General features: G+C 40.8%; 1 protein-coding gene across 17 annotated transcripts in view; it reads left to right on the top strand.

Annotated features, from left to right (window-relative positions):
* The window catches only part of PDE4DIP (phosphodiesterase 4D interacting protein), a 238,485-nt gene that overhangs the window by 114,781 nt on the left and 100,698 nt on the right, over positions 1–23,006 (top strand). For all 17 annotated transcript variants that reach the window (XM_059885018.1, XM_024990000.1, XM_059885010.1 and 14 more), the window contains 4 exons: positions 11,014–11,090; positions 13,560–13,683; positions 13,869–14,044; positions 19,123–19,240. In XM_059885018.1, the coding sequence (XP_059741001.1) occupies positions 11,014–11,090; positions 13,560–13,683; positions 13,869–14,044; positions 19,123–19,240 (495 nt within the window). The remainder of the gene's footprint in view (positions 1–11,013; positions 11,091–13,559; positions 13,684–13,868; positions 14,045–19,122; positions 19,241–23,006) is intronic.

Genomic DNA, 23,006 nt, shown 5'->3' with positions numbered 1-23,006 from the left:
AATCCCAACCTCCTAATTTATCCCTGCCCCCACCTTTCTTTCCCTTTTGGTAATCATAAGTTTGTGTTTTAGGTCTGTGAGTCTATTTCTGTTTTGTAAATAAGTTCATTTATATCATTTTTTAGATTCCACATATAAGTGATAATGTATGATATTTCTCTTTGTCTGACTTAACTTTGCTTAATATGAAAATCTCTAGGCCCATCCTTGTTGCTGTAAATGACATTATTTCATTCTGTTTAATGGCTGAGTAATAGTCCATTGTGTATAGATATTGCATCTTCTTTATCCATTCTTCTGTCAGTGGACATTCAGGCTGTTTCCATGTCTTGGCTATTGTAAATAGTGCTGCAATGAACATTGACATCTGCTCACTACACGACAGGCCAATAGATTGGAGACAAGATGTTGAGGCAAGGAATATGAGTGACCAAGAAGATGGCAAATTAATGTCTCGAAATAACCATCTTGTCAGGGTCTGTATGCCAGATTCTTTCATAGAACAGAGATGGAGAGGAGTTGAGGAAGTAAAGTAAGAAGACCGTTTTCTTGCAAATCTCTCCTAGAATGGCCAACCTTATGGTGGGAATATGTTAATCTCTTTGTTGCAACCATTCACAGGTGAAAATGTCAGTTGTCCAGCTGTGTACTCTTGTTTGACTCTCTGCAACCCCATGGAATACTCTGTTCAAAGAATACTGGAGTGGGTAGCCATTATCTTCTCTAGGGATCTTTCCAACCCAGGGACTGAACTCAGGTCTTCTGAACTTCTTTACCATCTGAGCCGCCAGGGAAGCCTATTCACAGGTGAAGTGAAGTCGCGTCTGACTCTTTGCGATCCCATGGACAGTAGCCTACCAGGCTCTGCTGTCCATGGGATTTTCCAGGCAAGAATACTGGAGTGGACTGCCATTTCCTTCTCCAGGGGATCTTCCCAACCCAGGGATCGAACCCCGGTCTCCTGTATTACAGACAGGCGCTTTACCCTCTGAGCCACCAGAATTAGATTATCTCCCTGTGAGCTGAACAAAGGCACTCTAGTTTAACAGTCAGTCAGAGGGGCAGAGTTCCCTGAGGCAAGCAATTATGTACAGTTATAATAACAAAAGCAATGACAAGCAAAGGTTAAAGTCAAAGAAACAAATCCAACGTGGAGTCAGAATTGGCTCTTCCCTGCAACAGCTCTTTTGTTATTGCTGTTTAGTCGCTAAGTTGTGCCTGACTCTTTGCAAACCCATGAACTGTAGCCTATGATGCCCCTCTGTCCATGGGATTTTCCAGGCAAGAATACTGGAGTGGGTTGCCATTTCCTTCTCCAGGGGATCTTCCTGACCCGGGGATCAAACTCAAGTCTCCTGCATTGGCTGGAGGATTCTTTACCACTGAACCACTAGGGAAGCCCACAGGAACTCTGTGTTTCATTTTTAAAGGAAACTCCCTAGTGTTCTCCACAGTGGCTGGACCAATTTAAGATCATTTTCTAATACCATCTAATCTTTGGTCCATGCTCACCTTTCTCTCTAAACTGCCCATTTTAAGGTCTGGAAATCTTAATTAGTGCTTCTGAGTCTTGGAGAAGACTAGGCACAGGACTAGAATGCTTCTCCCTTTTATGGGAGAGGATGAAAGGTAGAAGAGGAGGCTGGAATTCTAAGCTGTGTTTGGTAATTCCACTAGTGACTTGAGTTGAGCTGGGGCAAGTTATTTTTCCATTTCATGTCTCAGTTTTAGCAACCTGTTATCTTCAGTGGGTTAATAATATACCTCTTAGGGAATATTCACAGTTTAAAACAGAGGTCTTTTAAAGACTTCAGATAAAAAGTGTTTTAAATACTTACACACAAAAAAAGTGTACAAAACACTGTTTATTTGAAGCCTTCAAAGTCCTTCTCTGTTTTAAACTTTAAATATTCTCTAAGAGATGCATGCTTCCCTGGTGGCTCAGTGGTAGAGAATTCACCTGCCAGTGCAGGAGATGCAGGAGACATGGGTTTGATCCCTGCTTTGAAAGTATTCCCTGGAGGAAGAAATGGCAACCCAGTCCAGTATTCTTGCCTGGAAAACCCCATGGACAAAGGAGCCCCGAGGGCTACGGTTCATAGGGTAGCGAAGAGTCAGACATAACTGAGCACACCACAGCACACTCAGACAGCATTATCCAATCTCCTTTTTCTCCAACAAACATATTATCATCCTTCTGCCTGTGTGCATGTGTTCCTGTTGCTTGGTTGGATGGTTGGCTGGTTAGCTCACTCATCCAGCGTACTTATTACACACACAGCTGCAAAGCACTGAAGGCGTCACTTAGTCACAGCCTCCAGCTGTTTGAATCAGGCACTGTGCTGGGTATTTGGGTTATCTCATTTACCCCTCACTAGACCCCTCAAGGTAATGTTTATAATCCCATTTTATTGATGACGAAATTAGGTTCTAAGAGGTCAAGTAACTTACACAAAAAAGGTCACCAGTTAGTAAGTGGCAGAAAGGGATTTCTGCCTCCTGAGGTCTCCTGTCCTAAAACCCATGTTCCAGCGTCACAGAGCTGAAAGGCATTAAGATGACATGCTTGTCATCACATCTGGCTGGTTCCACCACACCATCGTTTTTCTCTATCCCAAGGGAATCTGTCATTCAGAAGTGTAAAAGGGCAGGTAGAAAGACAAAGCATTATATGGTGTGTCAATATTGAAATATAAAAAGAATGATAATTGTGAAAAATTAGAGGCAAAAGAAATGATTTTTAAGGGGGAGGTGAAGTAAGGCCTCACGGGACATGGCATTGAATGATGAAGCTGAAGGGAGAATAGTGACGTGTTAGTTGGAAAGCATAGGACGTGTGGGAGAACACCAGCTGGGCTAGTGGAGTGTGATGGCAGATAAAGTCGGATAGGTAAGTTGAGGTCCAGTTTTGAGTAGATTCCATTCTCAAGCTGAGTTGTGTAAAATTTAATTTCTATTCAATTAAAAACCTTGAAAAGATTTCTGAGTAAAGGCAGTAAACTAATTAGAGATGTACTTTAGGGAAATTTAAATGGTGGAGATGAAATCATTTACCTCAGATTCGGACTTGAACCTACGTGACCAGTACTCAAACCCAGCCAAAACTCAGGACCTAATGAAGCTCCCAGGTGGCGCTAGTGGTAAAGAACCTGCCTGCCAAAGCACGAGACACAAGAGATGCAGGTTCGATTCCTGAGTCAGGAAGATCCCCTGGAGAAGGGCATGGAAAACCACTCCAGTATTCATGCCTGGAGAATCCCAGGGACAGAGGAGCCTGGCGGGCTACAGTACATGGGGTTGCAAGAGTCGGACATGACTGAAAGGACTTAGCATGGAAATGAAGCTCAGGTTCTTGATGTCTCATCACAGAAAGAATTCAGTGAGAGACAAAGTATAGGTAAGAAGTGGATTTATTCAGATTCAGAGAGAAGCACACTCCACATACAGAGTGTGGGCCATTGCAGAGGCCAAGTGTGGCTACAAAATATGACGTGGTTAGTTTTTATAGGCTGGGTAATTTCATATGCTAATGAGTGGGACATCCTGAAACGCAAAGTCAAGTAGGCCTTAGGAAGCATCACTACGAACAAAGCTAGAGGAGGTGATGGAATTCCAGTTGAGCTATTTCAAATACTAAAAGATGATGCTGTTAAAGTGCTGCACTCAATATGCCAGCAAATTTGGAAAACTCAACAGTGGCCACAGGACTGGAAATGTCAGTTTTCATTCCAATCCCAAAGAAGGGCAATGCCAAAGAATGTCCAGAATTGCACTCATCTCACATGCTAGTAAAGTACTGCTGAAAATTCTCCAAGCCAGGCTTCAACCATATGTGAACTGTGAACTTCCAGATGTTTAAGCTGGATTTAGAAAAGCCAGAGGAACCAGAGATCAAATTGCCAAATCCATTGGATCATAGAAAAAGCAAGAGAATTCCAGAAAAACATCTACTTCTGCTTTATTGATTGCACCAAAGCCTTTGACTGTGTGGATCACAACAAACTGTGGAAAATTCTGAAAGAGATGGGAATACCAGATCACCTGACCTGCCTTCTGAGAAATCTGTATGCAGCTCAGGAAGCAACAGTTAGAACTGGACATGGAACAACAGCCTGGTTCCAAATTGGGAAAAGAGTGCATTAAGGCTGTATATTGTCACCCTGCTTTATTTAACTTTTATGCAGAGTGAGTGAAGTGAAGTCGCTCAGTCGTGTCCGACTCTTTGCAACCCCATGGACTGTAGCCTACCAGGCTCCTCTGTCCATGGGATTTTCCAGGCAATAGTACTGGAGTGAATTGCCATTTCCTTCTCCAGGGGACCTTCCCAACCCAGGGATCGAACCCAGGTCTCCTGCATTGTAGACAGATGCTTTACTGTCTGAGCCACCATCATGCAGAATGCCAAGCTGGATGAAGCACAAGCTGGAATCAAGATTGCCAGGAGAAATATCAATAACCTCAGATACGCAGATGACATTACCCTTATGGCAGAAAGTGAAGAGCCACTAAAGGGCCTCTTGATGAAAGTGAAAGAGGAGAGTGAAAAAATTGGCTTAAAATTCAACATTCAGAAAACTAAGATCATGGCATCCAGTCCCATCACTTCATGGCAAATAGATGGGGAAACAATGGAATCAGTGAGAGACTTTATTTTCTTGGGCTCCAAAATGACTGCAGATGACGACTGAAGCCATGAAATTAAAGGACGCTTGCTGCTTGGAATCAAAGCTATGACCAACCTAGACAGCATATTAAAAAGCAGAGATGTTACCTTGCCAGCCAAAGGTCCATCTAGTCAAAGCTATGGTTTTTCCAGTAGTCATGTATGGATGTGAGAGTTGGACCATAAAGAAAACTGAGCGCCCAAGAATTGATGCTTTTGAACTGTGGTGTTGGAGAAGACTCTAGAGAGTCCCTTGGAATGCAAGGCGATCCAGCCAGTCAGTCCTAAAGGAAATCAGTCCTGAATATTCATTGGAAGGACTGATGCTGAAGCTGAAACACCAATACTTTGGCCACTTGATGCAAAGAACTGACTCATTTGAAAAGACCCTGATGCTGGGAAAGATTGAAGGCAGGTGGAGGGGACGACAAAGGGTGAGATGATTGGATGGCATACCAACTCAGTGGACATAAGTTTGAGCAAGCTCTGGGAGTTGGTGATGGACAGGGAAGCCTGGCGTGCTGATGTCCATGGGGTAGCAAAGAGTCAGACACGACTGAGCAACTGAACTGAACTGAACTGAATGAGTGGGAGGATTATTCCAACTATTTTGGGGAAGGGGTGGAAATTTCCAGGAATTGGGCCACTGCCCACTCCTTGGTCTTTTGACAGTGCCTTGGGACTGTCATGGTGCCTCTGGGTGTGTCATTTAGCTTGCTAATTGAGGATCAAGGTCTACTTAAAGTCGACATGTCTGTCATCTTGAGCCCATTTGATTCTTGTGATTTATGTTGTGTCCTTGGGCTGTGTCATTCTGTGAAAAGTTGTGCCCTGTCCCTTTCCCTCCTGTTACAGAGAGACTGAGGTTGGAGAGATCAGTTTTGAGACTATTCATTCTTATCCCAGGGATAAGGAAGGGGTACCTCATAGGGTGGTAACTGTGGGGGCTGGAGAGGAGGGCCAGGATTGGAAAGAGATTTTGAAATACCCAGTGCCAACCTCCACTAGAAATGCTTGAAGGCAAGGTATAGTTTTGCTCTTTAGTTCAGATACAATAATGATGTTCCTTAGGTGCTGACTGTTCTAAGAGCATGTATGATATACAATATATAATCATTGTTACCATTTAATTATAACCACTGTAACTTCCTGGGGGTTTTGAAAATATTTTATAGCAATTTAATTGAAATAAAATTCACATACCACATCAATTCACTCATTTAAAGTGTATAATTAATGTATACATCAGTGTTTCTAGAATATTCAGTGTTGTGCAAATATCAAGGCAGTAAATTTTAGAACATTTTTATCACTCCACAAGGAAACCCCCTCCCCATTAAACATCACTCCCCAATTCCCCCAGCCTGAGTCAGTCACCAATGGACTTTATTTTTCTGGATTTGTCTACTCTGGACATTTCATATAAATGGAATCATACAATGTGTGGCTTTGTGACTGCTTTTGCTTGGCATAATGTATTCAAGGATCAGCCATGTTGTAGCATATAGCATTCCTTTTTATGGCCAAACAGCATTCCATTGTATGGATATACCACATTTTGTTTATTTATTAAATCATGGATAAAATTTTTTCAATTATTCTAGAATGTTGCTATGTAAAATATTTGTGCTTGAAATAAGTGACCTATTGAGTGGATTGTATAGCAATTTCTATCTTAATACCATATTTACTCATCTACAGTGACTTTCTTTATCCAGACATTAAACCTTCTTTGGGTTAGGCTATATCCTGTACTTCCTCATCAGTCATTGCCTTTAGCATTTTAAATCCATACCCTGGAACTTTGCTTTTCTCAGCTGGACTACAAGCATATACCAAGTGTAAGAAATATATGTTACACATCTTCATGATTCCCCACATGACCTGTTTCCCCACTGAGTGTTGTTAACAATGGAAGAGAGGGGGGCCTGCAAGAGTCAAAGCAGACTATTTTAACACTCTCAGGCTGTGACCACACTTTTTCAATTTAAACTTCTCCCTCCCCCACTCCTAAAAGTGTCTTGTGGAATATTGGTGGGACAGTGTGCAAACTATTGACTTAGAAAACATAACAGGCAATCTTCTAATCTAATGATGAAATGATTAATACATTTTTACATTAAGTACATTTTTTTAGGGCTTCCCTGGTGGCTCAGTGGTAAAGAATCTGCCTGCCAATGCAGGAGACATGGGTTCAATCCTGGATCTGGGAAGATCCCACATGCTGTGGAACAACTGAGCCTGTATGCCATGGCTACTGAGCCAGTGCTCTAGAACCAAGGAGCCTCAACTATTGAGCCCCTGTGTGCACCTGCTAAAGCCCAAATTTCCTAGGACTCTGCAACAAGAGAGGCCACTGCAAGGAAAAGCCCACACACTGTAACTAGAGAGCAGCCCTTGCTCTCTGCAACTAGAGAAAAGCCCCTGCAGCAATGAAGAACGAGCACAGCCAAAAATAAGTAAATAAAAAAATTTTTAAGTTCTCTTTTTTAAAGAACTAATCAGGTAAAACCATTTCTCTTTGGATATGTTTAAATTTTTATTTTATGTTGGAGTGTAGTTGATTTACAGTATTGTGTTATTTTCAGGTGTATAGCAAAGTGATTCAGTTTTCCATATATATGTATATCCTTTTACAAATTGTTTTCCTATATAGATTACTACAGAGTATCGAGTAGAGTTCCCTGTGCTAATCAGTAGGTCATTGTTGATTATCTAATTTTGTATATAGTGGTGTGTATCTGTTAATCCCAAACTTCTAATTTATCCCTCCCCCAATCTTTCCCCTTTGGTAACCAAAATTTATTTTCTAAATCTGTGAGTCTGTTTCAGTTCAGTTCAGTGGCTCAGTCGTGTCTGACTCTGTGACTCCACGGACTGCACCACGCCAAGCCTCCCTGTCCATTACCAACTCCCAGAGTTTATTCAAACTCAAGTCCATTGAGTCAGTGATGCCATCCAACCATCTCATCCTCTGTCATCCCCTTCTCCTCCTGCCTTCATTCTTTCCCAGCATCAGGGTCTTTTCAAATGAGTCAGCCAAAGTATTGGAGTTTCAGCTTCAGCATCAGTCCTTCCAATGCATATTCAAGACTGATTTCCTTTAGGATGGACTGGTTTGATCTCCTTGCTGTCCAAGGGACTCTCAAGAGTCTTCTCCAACACCAGAGTTCAAAAGCATCATTTCTTTGGCACTCAGTTTTCTTTATAGTCCAGCTCTCACATCCATACATGACTACTGGAAAAACCATAGCTTTGAGTAGTCGGACCTTTAATGGCCAAGTAATGTCTCTGCTTTTTAATATGCTGTTTAGGTTGGTCATTCCTGGAGAAGGGAAAGGCTACCCTACTCCTGTATTCTGGCCTGGAGAATTCCATGGGGTCGTAAAGAGTTAGACATGACTGAGTGCTTTTCACTTTCACTTTTCACTAGCTTGGTCATAGCTTTTCTTCCAAGCAGTAAGCGTCTTTTAATTTCATGACTACAGTCACCATCTGCAGTGATTTTGGAGCCCAAGAAAATAAAGTCTGCCACTGTTTCCATTGTCTTCCCATCTTTTTGCCATGAAGTGATGGGACTGGATACCAAGATCTTAGTTTTCTGAACGTTGATTTTGTTTGTTCTTCTTTCTCTAGTTGTTGTAGGTAGAATATTGTTTATTTGTGGAACATAGTGTGAAAACTATTGCTAATTAATATGCTGCTGCTGCTGCTGCTAAGTCGCTTCAGTAGTGTCCAACTCTATGCAACCCCGTAAATGGCAGCCCACCAGGCTCCTCTGTCCCTGGGATTCTCCAGGCAAGAATACTGGAGTGGGTTGCCATTTCCTTCTCCAATGCATGCATACATGCTAAGTCGCTTCAGTCATGTCCGACTCTGTGCCACCCCATAGATGGCAGCCCACCAGGCTCCTCTGTCCCTGGGATTCTCCAGGCAAGAATACTGGAGTGGGTTGCCATTTCCTTCTCCAATGCATGCATACATGTTAAGTTGCTTCAGTCATGTCCGACTCTGTGCCACCCCATAGATGGCAGCCCACCAGGCTCCTCTGTCCCTGGGATTCTCCAGGCAAGAATACTGGAGTGGGTTGCCATTTCCTTCTCCACCTAATTAATATAGTGGGTAATAATGAATCTATTCTGATGCTGAAAGGATTGATACATTTTGCATTAAAAATTTTTTTTTAAACTGGTCAGGCAAAAAATTTTCTCTTGATTTTTAAGAAAGGTGGTTTGTTTGTTTTTTAGGGATTCACTGTGTCACAGCTTCTACTGGAGAAGAATTTTTTAAACCTCTATTTTTAAAAGGAATAGCCACATTGTAGATTATATGAGTAGTGGATCAATTTATAGAGTTAAAATTGAAGACTTGGAAAAAAATTTCTGTTCTTTAATTTTATATCTATATGGGCTTCCCTGGTGGCTCAGAGGTTAAAGCATCTGCCTGCAATGTGGGAGACCCGGGTTTGATCCCTGGATCGGGAAGATCCCCTGGAGAAGGAAATGGCAATCCGCTCCAGTATTCTTGCCTGGAGAATCCCATGGGCGGAGGAGCCTGGTAGGCTACAGTCCACGGGGTTGCAAAGAGCTGGACACAACTGAGCGACTTCATTTCACTTTTTCACTTTTCATGGGATGATGAATGTTTACTAAGCTCATTTCATTATGTATGTAAGTCATTATGCTCTACCCTTTAAACTTATACAGTGGTGTATGTCAAATATATCTCAATAGAACTGGAAGGGGAGGGGGAAAAAAGGTATGGTATGTCAAATAAAACGATAATCTTTTTTAAAAAAAATTCTTGGAAAGGAGTCAGGTAATTGGTTACTCTCTCTCTCTTTTTTTTTTTTTTTAACCTAATTGTATATTGAACTTTGTAGTAAGCACCAATAATGGAAATCAGTTCAGGAGAATTTTGTGTTTAACATGGATTGGTGTTAAGATTCTAGTCAAGTGATGTTTCCTGAAACAAAACAAGCTACCAACAAAGAGAGAATCTAACTAAACACGGTTAATCTGTAAACATTGTTAGCCCAGTACTCTAGTTCTAGATACTAATTCTCCAGGCCAGAATACCGGAGTGGGTTTCCTTTCCCTTCTCCAGGGGATCTTTCCGACCCAGGGATTGAACCCAGGTCTCCAGCATTATAGGCAGATTCTTTACCAGCGGAACCACAAGGGAAGCCCCATACTCCTCTGGGGACATGTAGAAAGAGAGGGAGTCTCTCCTCCCCAGCCCCTCTTTCTTGAGTACATACATTTGCATAGGTATCTTGACAAAGAGCTGACAAAATTTGGTGATAAGATAAGCAAATACAGTTAAATTCAGATTCTCTTCAGCTGTATATAGAATTTAACAGTTTACATTTGAATATTTACTAATGGAGAATGGAGAAATGTGATTAACTATGCAGGAATTTTTCTGAAGAGAATGGTTACAGAGGGTTAAAATTTAATGTTGTAAATTGGAATGTACTTACATTTCCATGTGTTAGATTTTGAAATTACCATGAAATTACCTTGATCCACCAGAATAATTGATTGTTATCCACCAGAATAAAAGATTTACAATCTAATCTTGTAAGACGAGACTGTTTTAGCAGTTCTGTATGAGGCTCATAAACTTTATTGTCTGTTTGCTTGGATAGATAAAATGATAAAACCTAGAGAAGTAACTGTATTTATTTTTTTTCCCCTCCTTTTCATTCCTCTTTTCTACTTACTTAGAAGAAGAATGTTTAGATTGAATATCTGTTTGTGTGCAGGTGCCCAGGATATTCCACCTTTGGTGTCATTATTTTCTTTCCTTTGTATGGCATATTATTAATTTAATATGTGATTATGGCTGAGAACTTCAGCTATCCCAGTCAGGAAGGGAAAACTATTGTTTTTGTAAGTAATAATAGCAAATTTAAAAAAATTACTTAGTTATTTACAATATTGTGTTAGTTTCAGATGTATAGCAAAGTGATTCAGATATGTGTGTGTATAGTGGTATGTATTTGTTAATCCCTTACTCTAATCCCTACTTCCCACCGCCACTTTGGTAATCATAAGTTTGTTTTCTATGTCTGTGAGTCTGTTTCTGTTTTGTAAATAAGTTCATTTGTGTCATATTTTATACTCCACATATGTGTGTGTTAGTCGCTCAAGCTGTGTCCGACTCTTTGCGACCCCACGGACTGGAGCCCACCAGGCTCTTGTCCATGGGATTCTCCACGCAAGGATACTGGAGTGGGTTGCCATTTCCTTCTCCACATATAAGTGGTATCGTATAATATTTGTCTTTCTCTGTCTAACCAGGTGTCTGTGGCAGTTAATGATAATTAATGCCTGTTTGCTTTTCAGAACATCGAGCTGAAGGTTGAAGTAGAGAGCCTGAAACGAGAACTCCAGGACAAGAGACAGCATCCGGATAAAACATGGTGAGTTGCAGTCTGAACTAGTTGAACTCTTGGTTCTTTCCAGAGTCTGGCTCATTTAGCTGTAACCAAATTCTTTAACCTTAATTCTGGCATTTGAGTGCTGTATCCAATTCAGGAGTTGAAACAAGGGGCCTTCTTTTCCGGGCTCTCTGCAAGTCTGAGTGACATTGAAGTAGATTGTAATGTCATCAACCCTAAGCCTATAAACTACTTAGTCAGTAATCTACAAAGAGCATCCAGGGTTGACACAGAATTTGGGGGAAATGGGTACTGTCATATACTGCTGGTGAGAATGCAAATTGTGGTAACATTTTTGGAATGTAGTACTACTTATGAAAGTAAAAAATTAATACTTTATTTGATCAAATAATTCCTAAAAGGAATCTATTCATTATAAATAAAAGTATGAGCATAAAAGGATAAATAAATAAGGATATTAACCACATCATTTTTTTGTAATGGCAAAAAAAAATGAAAACAACTATCCATCAATAGGACAATGGTTGAAAACATTTCAAGGTGGGAAGTCCCTGATACACTAAGTAAGGGGTGAAGTGCTGAGTGATACTTAGAATATAAGCCCCTTTGGGTAAAGACAAACACCCTATGTGTACATGTGCTTGGTTGAGTATGCATAGAAAAAACTGCAGGGTTACATACCAAACACTTTAACATTGCTGTCTTCAAGAGAGTGAGACTGGAATTTGTGATAGGGAGAAGACTTGATTATTTTTATATACCAATATTATTAGCATGGTTACTTTTATAATTAAAAACCCCTTAGTTTTAAATGACAAATGTTACTGAAATTTTTACTAAAAATTTTCAGATTATGTCCTAGAATCAGTATATATTCAATCTGATCTGGCATTCCTTCTATCTCTACAGTATTTCTTGATACTTAATTAATAGAGTGATAGTCCAGTAATATTAGAATACTCAAACTAGACTCAGCTGTACACAGTATGCTGATATTACTCAATTACTTACTAAGGCATTAAATGAGCTTATAGATTTTAGGAAAATGTGAAATACCAATTGAGTTATAAATTTTGAGATTTGTATAGTGTATTTTTAATTATCATTTCAGCCTTTTATTAGGTGGCACTATCCTATTTTTAGAAATGAGAAAGCTAAGGTACAGAGTGTTAAAGTCTTTGCAGATGAGTGGCAGAACCCACAACGTCTGGCATCAAGTTCAAGGCACTTCTGCCTTCACAACAGCTGTAGCTTATTAAATCAGGCATTCCTGGCTAACTGAGTTACTCAGAAAATGTGTAACTTCAATCTTACGATATTGTACTTTGCTGTTGTCTATTACATTTATCAAGGAATATGGAGTCAAAGTAAAAGTTGATTATTCCTGAGGTCTGCCTATTTAGGGGGGTTCTTAGGTTATTCTCTTGACTGGTATCACTTGTACAACAAAGACCCTTCTATTCCCAAAAGGCTGTATAATGACATGAACTCAAGATAAATATAGTTTCCAGGACAGTGCTGAGTAGTCTCCACTTCGACCAAGGAATTCTATAATCTTTAAGGAAGCTCCATTTAGTCGCCATGGACACAACCTCTTGGGCCTAATATTAAAATACTCCTGGGCTTGGACAGAGCACCTTTGATTTATCATGAGCCTGTGAAGGTTCAGTATTGTTCTCTCTACCCTGAAAACAAGAAGATGGTCAGTGGTTCTCAACAAATGGCTTAAAACAGGAATAAAATCAAACCGGAATTAAGATCATTCAGCACCTGATACTGCCTTCACTAATCCTCAGACATCTAAGGGCAGCTGTTGTCAGCTATAAATAAGCTGGTGACACCTTACCCGCTTCGTGCTAGTGCCTGGACATTCATTCCTGAGGACATCAGAGAAGCAAAGCTGGCCCAGAACCCTGATCTTCCATAGATTAAATGTCCACTTTCTGCATGGGACCATGGGGAAACTGGATAGAACTCTGGGTAGGTAGCCCAGACTCAGGACAGTCTACAGGTTACTGGCTAGAAAGGACAAGAGCCTTTCTATGGCTGTCCAAATGGATATTCTGTTCCAGCAACCTAAATGGAAGGAACACTCTAAATTCAAATAGCGAGAAATCAAGGAATGAGCAAAGGACTCTGGGAGAGCAGTCCAAATGGAAAAGTCCAGGGACAGGTGGCAGTGAACATGGATGCTGAGTTCTAAGCCATTTGATGACTGCCTGCCTTTCAACTGAAAGCTTTTCCTCTTAAAGCTGTAGCAATAGTGAATCTTCTTGGGTGTCAAGTATTATATTCTGATTGACAAGCAATACAAATTAGAGTTCCTAAAAGATTATCTGAAAAGTTGGAATGAGCAGTTCCACGAATAATTGCTGTTCCACAAATAATTTCTTCTCACCAGTGTGATTCAGAATTACTGAAACAGCCTGAGTGGGTCCACTTGCTAAGTTATATAGCTGGCTGTGACTGGCTGATGTTCTGTGGTTTTAGCGCTGATGCAGAGAATATCAACAGCCATAATGAAGCTGAGCTCCGGCGCCAGTTTGAGGAGAGACAGCAGGAGACGGAGCATGTTTACGAGCTCCTGGAGAATAAGATCCAGCTTCTGCAAGAGGTGAGTATCCCCAGCTACGGGTCCCCTTTTACCTCTTTCCTGACTGCTCTGCCTCCTGGCCTTCACCTTTTCCCTCTCTACTTTCCTTCCTAAGGTCCTTAAGTGTCCCTGTGTTTCAGGGCTCCTAACCTAGGTGGGGGCTCTGCAGCTGCTTGGTTTTCATTCTTTTTTGTGCCTCCTTGCAGGAGTCCAGACTAGCAAAAAATGAAGCCGCACGGATGGCGGCTCTGGTGGAAGCAGAGAAAGAGTGTAACCTGGAGCTCTCAGAGAAACTGAAGGGAGTCACCAAGGAGAGGGAAGATGTACCAGGAGACCGGGTCAAATCTGACCAGTACACTGAGGCCCTGGCCCAGAGGGACAAGTAGGTACCTTTGGTACTGTATTTGCTACTTGTCTTTTGTCTGTTTTCAAGCCTGTGAGAGTATATGGCAGCTACACTGTTGCCTTTTAAGGACTTACGGTGGGCCTTCACCATTTCCAAGACTTTATGGCTCCCCTAAGTAAAGAATCTCTCTTTAGGGTTGAGTCTTTAATGGTATCCATTAACAGAACTGACTTGCTGGCAATCAGGAGATTTAAGTAGGTGTAAGTAGAACAATGGTCAAATGATAGTGAACAAGAGACATGATCACTTATTCACATGGATTGAGCACCTGCTGTATGCCAGACAAAGGACTAAGCACTCAGGTTACAGAGATGAAAGACCCATTTCCTGTCATCAAGACACATGTTATACATTATTAATAAGTTCTCTGGTAGGAGTAACATGGGATACTCTGGGGTGTATAGGATTGTCATCTACTCAAGAGCAGGGTGCCACTGGAATACAAGCAACTCCTACAGCTCAATTGCAGAAAAATAAATGACCCAATAAAAAAATGGGCCAAAAAACTAAATAGACATTTCTCCAAAGAAGACATACCGATGGCTAACAAACACATGAAAAGATGCTCAACATCACTCATTATCAGAGAAATGCAAATCAAAACCACTATGAGGTACCATTTCATGCCAGTCAGAATGGCTGCGATACAAAAGTCTACAAGCAATAAATGCTGGAGAGGGTGTGGAGAAAAGGGAACCCTCTTATACTGTTGGTGGGAATGCAAACTAATACAGCCACTATGGAGAACAGTGTGGAGATTCCTTAAAAAACTGGAACTACAACTGCGTTATGACCCAGCAATCCCACTGCTGGGCATACACACTGAGGAAACCAGAATTGAAAGAGACACATGTACCCCAATGTTCATCGCAGCACTGTTTATAATAGCCAGGACATGGAAGCAACCTAGATGTCCATCAGCAGATGAATGGATAAGAAAGCTGTGGTACATATACACAATGGAGTATTACTCAGCCATTAAAAAGAATACATTTGAATCAGTTCTAATGAGGTGGATGAAACTGGAGCCTATTATACAGAGTGAAGTAAGCCAGAAAGAAAAACACCAATACGGTATACTAACACATATATATGGAATTTAGAAAGATGGTAACAATAACCCTGTATATGAGACAGCAAAAGAGACACTGATGTATAGAACAGTCTTTTGGACTCTGTGAGAGAGGGAGAGGGTGGGATGATTTGGGAGAATGGCATTGAAACATGTATAATATCATATATGAAACGAGTCGCCAGTCTAGGTTTGATGCATGATACTGGATGCTTGGGGCTGGTGCACTGGAACGACCCAGAGGGATGGTATGGGGAGGGAGGAGGGAGGAGGTTTCAGGATGGGGAACATGTGTATACCTGTGGCGGATTCATGTTGATATATGGCAAAACCAATACAATATTGTAAAGTTAAAAAATTAAATTAAATTAAAAATAAAACAGATGGAACCCTAGAACATTTCCAGGATACATTAAAAAAAAAAAAAAAAAAAAACGAAAGAAAAAGTTTCCTGGAGGAGGTGAAATCTGAGGTGGATTTTGAAGAGTGAATAGGAGTTGAAAGAAACAATGTAGGAAGTGGTTAGGGAGGGGAAAGGTCCTGTGCAGGAGGAAACACCACTGAGGGGAGACTCAGGGACAGGCATATTTCAGGACAAAGAATTAGTTCTACAGGACCAGAGTGGAGGGTCTGGGAAAGACCAGTGAGAGGTAAGCTGTATTTGGAAAAGGGCATCTGACTGTGCTGGCTTTGTATTTAAAAGGAACTTGAATTTTCTCATAAATGTAAGTGGGCAATTGTTGAGGGCAGGGCTGTGTCTTGGTTATTGGAGCAACTTCTTAAATGTTCTCTTCTGGTCCTGCCCTTCTCCATTTCATCCCAATCTAACAATTCAGAGCAGTTTTGAAATGAAATTGACAAATATTTAGCCTCTTCAATGCATGATACTACGGTGGCATAAAAAGCCGTAAGTGGTTTTTAACTGGATAGGTGAAAAACACACAGTGTACACACAGTGACCGATGACCAGTGTGATCTTTTTGAGACACAAATCTGATCATATTATTGCAGAGCCATTTGGAAAGTTCCCAACATCTTTAGGAAGTAAGATCTGTTCTTAGTGTGGCCATCAAAGCCTGTTATGTTCTGACCCCTGATTTCCCCCAGACTCATCCCCTACCATGACTCCTTCACATTTCACTGATTCTAGACTAGTAGGCAATGGCACCCTACTCCAGTACTCTTGCCTGGAAAATCCCATGGACGGAGGGCCTGGTGGGCTGCAGTCCATGGGGTCACTAAGAGTCGGACACGACTGAATGACTTCACTTTACTTTTCACTTTCATGCATTGGAGAAGGAAATGGCAACCCACTCCAGTGTTCTTGCCTGGAGAATCCCAGGGACGGGGGAGCCTGGTGAGCTGCCGTCTATGGGGTCGCACAGAGTCAGACATGACTGAAGCGACTTAGCAGCAGCAGACTAGTAATAATAATGATGACTAAGGTTTGCTGGGCTCTTACTGTATAACTGAGCTGAGTCCTTTATATTCTTGTTTAATTCTCCCATAAAGTTTAATTCTCTCATAAAGTTAACAATCCCATAAGATAGGGATTATTATATTTTATAAAGGAAGAAATTGTCATTTAGAGAGTTATGTAACATGGCTTCAGGCTTTGCTGGAATCCAGACCCTGAAGGCACACCACCTCCAGAAGCATACAGTGCTATGTCAGGTACCCAGAATTTCGTTCATGCTCTTCCTTTGTGGGGAAACATCTGTGTTTTCCCCTCCTGGTGAACTCTTGTTCATTCTTCAAAACTCTTGAAGGCATCAATGCTTACTTCTGTGAAGGCTTTTGTGACAGAATTAAGTATTTATATTCTTGTTTTGTATGCGTACATGCTCAGTCACTAATTCATGTCTTACTCTTTGTGACTCCATAGACAGTAACCCTCCAGGCTGCTCTGTCCATGGAATTTTCCAGGCAAGAATACTGGAGTGGGTTGTTATTTCCTACTCCAGGGCATCTTCCTGACCCGGGGGTCAAACCTGCATCTCCTGTGTCTCCTGCATTGGCAAGTGGATTCTTCAGCACTGCGCCGCCTGGGAAGTCCTTGTTTTGTATACACAGCCATCAGTGCACAGTCTTCTGTGCATTGTCGTATTTTCCTTCAGATCTTCTCTGCTAGATTACCTGAGACTCTGTCCCATCTCTGTATTCCAGTGAACACTTGTCAAACCAAAAGGAAAAAAAAAAGACAGACGTATCTAACAAATTGAGGGAGTTCATGTCAGATGGCCTTGAATAGCTTTGTAAAGTAGGAAAGTAGATCATCTGTAGAGACTGAGGGTCAAAGGGAATAGTGAGGTCTGAGGCTTGAGAAAAGTAGAGATGTTCTAGCACAGATACCATGGGGAAGTTAATAGGAAGTCCACATTCGTCATCATAACTATCATTGCAACTTGCATTCATATACATTTTTAAATTTTAAAAGTCCTTTCTCATCCCCAAGTCTAAGCTGATGCTCATACCTTAAATTAATTTATAATTTGTCTATGAGATTCCTACTTGACTTTCTGGTGCCCGTAACCTTTTGGCCATACCATTTTCCTGCCAAGGTGCTGTCACTGTCTTAACATATGCTGTGTTGCATGCGTGCTCAGTTGTGACCCCTGGGACCGTAGCCCGCCAGGCTCCTCTGTCCATGGGATTCTCCAGGCAAGAATACTGGGGTGGGTTGCCATTCCCTTTTCCAGAGGATCTTCCTGACCCAGAGATCACACCTGCATCTCCTGCATGTCCTGCATTGGCAGGCAGATTCTTTACCACTGAGCCACCTGGGAAGCCACACACACAGGAATAATAATCACAATCGGAAATTTTACATCTATTACCAGCATGTTTTCCAAGGACAGGTATCTCTAGTACTCAGACTTACACACAGAGAAACAGCAAGATACGCCTTGCACAAAACTGTTGATTTGAACCTGGGTTTATATACATCAGCACAGCATGCAGTCTTTGACAACTGAATTCTGGTCTGAATTTCCAGCCTCTTCTCTAGCCATTGTCTCTTCCCACCAGCCTTTTCCCTGCCAGTAACTCTTCCCCATATATCTTGTATCTTCATACCTTCATTCCTTTATTTAAACTTCTTCCTCTGAGCCTATAAAACAATCCAGTCTTCAAAATCTCTTCTCCTGAGCTTCCCTCAGGCTCCTCCAAGTCAAATGAATGACTTCTTTATCTTTCTTCCTGTAGCTGCATGACAATACTCACTGTACTATTTGGTTCATACCTCTGGTAGGGTAGCACTTACTGTAGTCTATCTGTTGATATATCTGTGACTCCCTATTCCCAAGACTCTTGGCACACACACCAAAAAAAGTTTAACTTTCTGTAGAGATTGTGTGTTTTCCAACTTTATATCACCAGTACATTGGGGATGCATTGAATTATATACATAATGTGTATATGTGTGCCTAGTCATGTCTGACTCTTTTTCGACCCCATCGACTGTAGCCCACCAGGCTCCTCTTCAGGGATTCTTCAGGCAAGAATACTGGAGTGGGTTGCTGTTTCCTCCTCCAGGGGATCTTCCTTACCCAGGGATCGAACCCACATCTCTTGTCTCCTGCATTGGCAGGTGGATTCTTTACCACCTTGCTACCTGGGAAGCCCATATGCATAATGGTTACTTGATAATTGTTTTTTAACTGCAACAACAATAACAAATAAAAAGACCCACAACTTCTAAGAGTTTTATACTTATGGTCTATAGATCCATGAAATGGCTTCAGGAGGTCTATGAACCTTACTTACATTATGACAATGTAAGCAAAAAACTCATTTGTGTGTATGTTGGGGGGCTGGGGCAGAGAATGCATGGCTTACTGAAGAAAAGTATCAAAGAGTTCAATGATTTTAAAAAGGTAAAAACTGACTGTACCAGACCATGCTATCTTTGGAGTGGGCTGAAAAATCAAGTTAGTAATGTATCATGACCGTAATTGTTGTTCTTACTTTTCCTTTGCTCCAGAAAAATTGAAGAACTGAGTCAAAGCCTGGCTGCACAGGAGAAACTTGTAGAGCAGCTGTCTCAAGAGAAACAACAACTGCTACATCTGTTGGAGGAGCCAGCTGACATGGAAGTGCAGGTGAGGTTTGGGCTGTACTTCCTGAGGCACCTGCTTCATGCTTTTGGGAGCCCAGCTTTACATATAAATGTGTTAGTGTTTATTGCTGTGTAAGCAATTACTGCACTCAGTGGTTCAAAACAACATGTATTTATTACTCCAGAGTTTCTGTGGGTCAAGAGTCCAGGCATGACTTAGCTGACTTTTCTGCTCAGGGTCTCACAAGTCTGAAATCAAGGTGTCGGCTGGGCTGCTTTCTCAGCCAGAGGCTCACTTAGGGAAGGATCCACTTCTAAGCTCCCTCAAGTTGTTGGAAGAATATGGTTGTGTGACTGTAGAAGTTATGGCAGCTAGTTTCTTCACAGCAGCAGTGGAGAGAGACAGTCTCTTACTTCTCGACACTCTTTTAAGGGGTTCACCTGATTAAGTCAAGCCATCAGTGTACTGTCCCTTTCGGTTAACTTAAAGTCAACTAAGTAGGGATCTTAATTACATCTGCCACACCCCTGCACTTTTGCCATATAATATTGCATAACTATGTAGCGATATCCCTCACCTTTGCCATTTTCTGTTGGTTAGAAGCAAGTTACAGGTCTCCCCACATTCAAGGAGTGGGGATTATACAAAGGTGTGGATACAAGGAGGTGATGATCACAGGGGCCGTCTCAGGATTCTGCCTGCCACACTGAGTGATGTATAGCAATACAGAATACAGTGTGGTTTTAATATTGAGCAAAGAACCCTCACCGCTGTGAAAGTGATTGCATTAATCTGTATGGTGGTTCTTGGAGGTTACCTCAGAAGGAGCTCCTCTTCTTCATTCAACTTTTAATTTACTAAAAATATACTTTGTGAAGGAACCCTAGGATCTATCTCTGCTCAAGCAACATAAATAATTACTAGGTATTCTTACAAATCTTAGATCAATGATGAAGCAAAATGTGCAATTTAATTTATTGGTCACATATACAAAGGTTGGAATCAGGTTAAAAAGAGTAGGGCTAACAATGCGTATAAAGCAGTGTTTTCCACCTTTCCCATATCATGACAAAAAATAGCTAATAATAATAAACATGTAGAAAATGAAATGATTTACAACATAATCAAGTTGCTTAAGTGACTTTTTCTCATTTTTCTCCTTATCAACTGTTCTTTTTTATTACTCAAGTCATAAATAGCAATTACATAAAATAAAATCTGAAAATTCAAATAAGCAAAAAAATGTTTTCAATAGCTATGACCAGTATAAAAGAAATACAGTTTTTAAACTTGAGACCCTGCAATAAATTTATTCATTAATTATAGTTTTAAATAGTAGCAAATGATAATATTTATAAGGGGCGGCAGAAATGGATGGAACCTCTCACTTGAAAGTGGCCAGCCTGGGTGTTTAGACCACAATGAGGGCAGAAGAAATCACTATCTTGACTGCACTATCAACCCCTTGGACTCTAAATCCATTTTGGTTGGAAAGCTCTGGTTAACAAACTCAGAAAATGATGTGCATACATGTAATTTCATAGATATGAGTAAAAATTAAAGTTCATAGGCTTTTTGCAGCATATATATTGAAATATATGGAAGATCCCACAACATTTTTTTTAAATTTTATTTTATTTTTAAACTTTACATAATTGTATTAGTTTTGCCAAATATCAAAATGAATCCATCACAGGTATACATGTGCTCCCCATCCTGAACCCTCCTCCCTCCTCCCTCCCCATACCATCCCTCTGGGTCATCCCAGTGCACTAGCCCCAAGCATCCAGTATCGTGCATTGAACCTGGACTGGCATCTCGTTTCATACATGATATTTTACATGTTTCAATGCCATTCTCCCAAATCTTCCCACCCTCTCCCTCTCCCACAGAGTCCATAAGACTGTTCCATACCCACAACATTTTAAAATTTGAAATAACTTGGTTGGAAATTAGAAGAATTGTATTTCTGTCCCGATTCTTTCTTTATTAACTATGGATAGTCACTTCTATGGATACATCACTTCTCAGCCTCCATATGTGTAAAATGGGAAAAATTAGCACGAATAATCTCCAAAGGATCCTTATAATTTTGACATTCTGAGTTCAGCATCACTGGGGAAAGTGTGTGGTCCCCAAGATAAGCACTTTCAAAGAAAAATACTCATGTAAATTCTGTAATAAAATCACTCTCATTGTTCTAGTTTTATATTTACAGACACATTGATGTGATATATTCATGTACACATATTTACATAAGCACTGAAATGAGTATATGTAGTTCAATATTTGAATGCTAATAAGGGGAATTGAGTTGGTATCAGTTTTTAAAACAGACTTGAACAGAAAAATTATAATTTCAAAGAGACTAAATTATTTACCAATCTATCCTAAAGGAATGCTTAGAATAAGTTAAGTACAGTGTCTAGAGGATAATAACATTGGGTGACTAGAGAAAAGAAATACATCAAGTCACATAAATTGTACTAACTTGATATGCTTCTTTAATGTTGCTGGGACCAGTTGATTGAGGGTCTCTGTTACTCTGAAGTAAGTGACTGAGGCTGGTCATGGTTAGAGGTGATTACCTGTGTCTACCTTCTGACCTACCCACCACCTGAGACCTGACGGCATGACATCTCAGCACAGGGGTGGGCCACTTTTTTAGGTGTTGTCCAGAACACCCAAGATGGAAAGCTCTGCCATAGAGGGCCTCTGACAGTAGGTCCTCTCAAATGTGGAGGAGAGAAAGCCTCCCATAGTTCACTTTCTAGTTACTCTCTTTGGGTCTGTGCCTTATGAAGGAAAAAATAAATTGGCACCAAGTGCTGCTCAGTATACATAGAATTATTTTATATTATCATTTCCTTCTCCAAGGGGTCTTCCCGACCCAGAAGTTGAACCTGAGTCTCCTGCATTAGCAGGCGGATGGGTTCTTTACCACTGAACCACCTGGGAAGCCCAATCATCATCTCTAAACAGCCCAAAGAAGACTGGCCAGAGAGTCAGCTTTATAGTGAGCATTCAGATAATCCTCTGAAAACTTCTCTCAGTGTGTGTCCAGGTTCCAAAAGAAAACAATGTTTTGGTCACAGTGTTTCTGTCTTACATTCTATGGCCTAAACAGAAAGAAATTTGAAATTTGGGACTATATTTGGGACTATTTAGCCATGCTCAAGTGGTTCAGATTGTCATAATGAAAGGATACAGTCAAGTCCTTTTTAGAGAAATAATCTTGGTCCTTCAAGAACCAATTCTAATATGAAGTCTCTTGAGTTTTAATTAGGGAAGCAGAGTGGTATGAAAGAATGAGCTCAGGTTTTGGCATTTGATTCCAACATAAACACTTTTTAGATGAATGGCCCTGAACAAGTTACATAGCCCTTCCAAGTATAGTTTCCTTCTCTGTAATGATTACAGGTCTTTGTAAGGATTAGAAATAATATGTTTATAGTGCCTCAGTTCAGTTCAGTTGTTCAGTCGCTCAGTCGTGTCCGACTCTGCGACCCCGTGAATCGCAGCACGCCACAGTGCTCAAAACATGGTAACTACTGTTATCATTACGCATGTCAACAACCAACGAGAGTAAGGCTATTCTTAAAATGAGTAGCAGCTAAAAAAGACATAGTCATCGAGTCGGATATTGCAGACTTGACTCACATTGCACCTATCTTTGTCTGACTAAAGACAAATATAAAATTATTAAATATAGCATATTTGTGAGATTAACGGTCACAGTTATCCCTTTGGACCTGTTACCCTTGCACATAGTAAAACTGGTTCATAGGCAAAGACCAAACTCAAAGTT

The sequence above is a fragment of the Bos taurus genome, chromosome 3, assembly GCF_002263795.3.
Source record: "Bos taurus isolate L1 Dominette 01449 registration number 42190680 breed Hereford chromosome 3, ARS-UCD2.0, whole genome shotgun sequence".
NCBI classification, from domain to species: domain Eukaryota; kingdom Metazoa; phylum Chordata; class Mammalia; order Artiodactyla; family Bovidae; genus Bos; species Bos taurus.
This window is presented reverse-complemented; position numbering and strand designations above follow the sequence as displayed.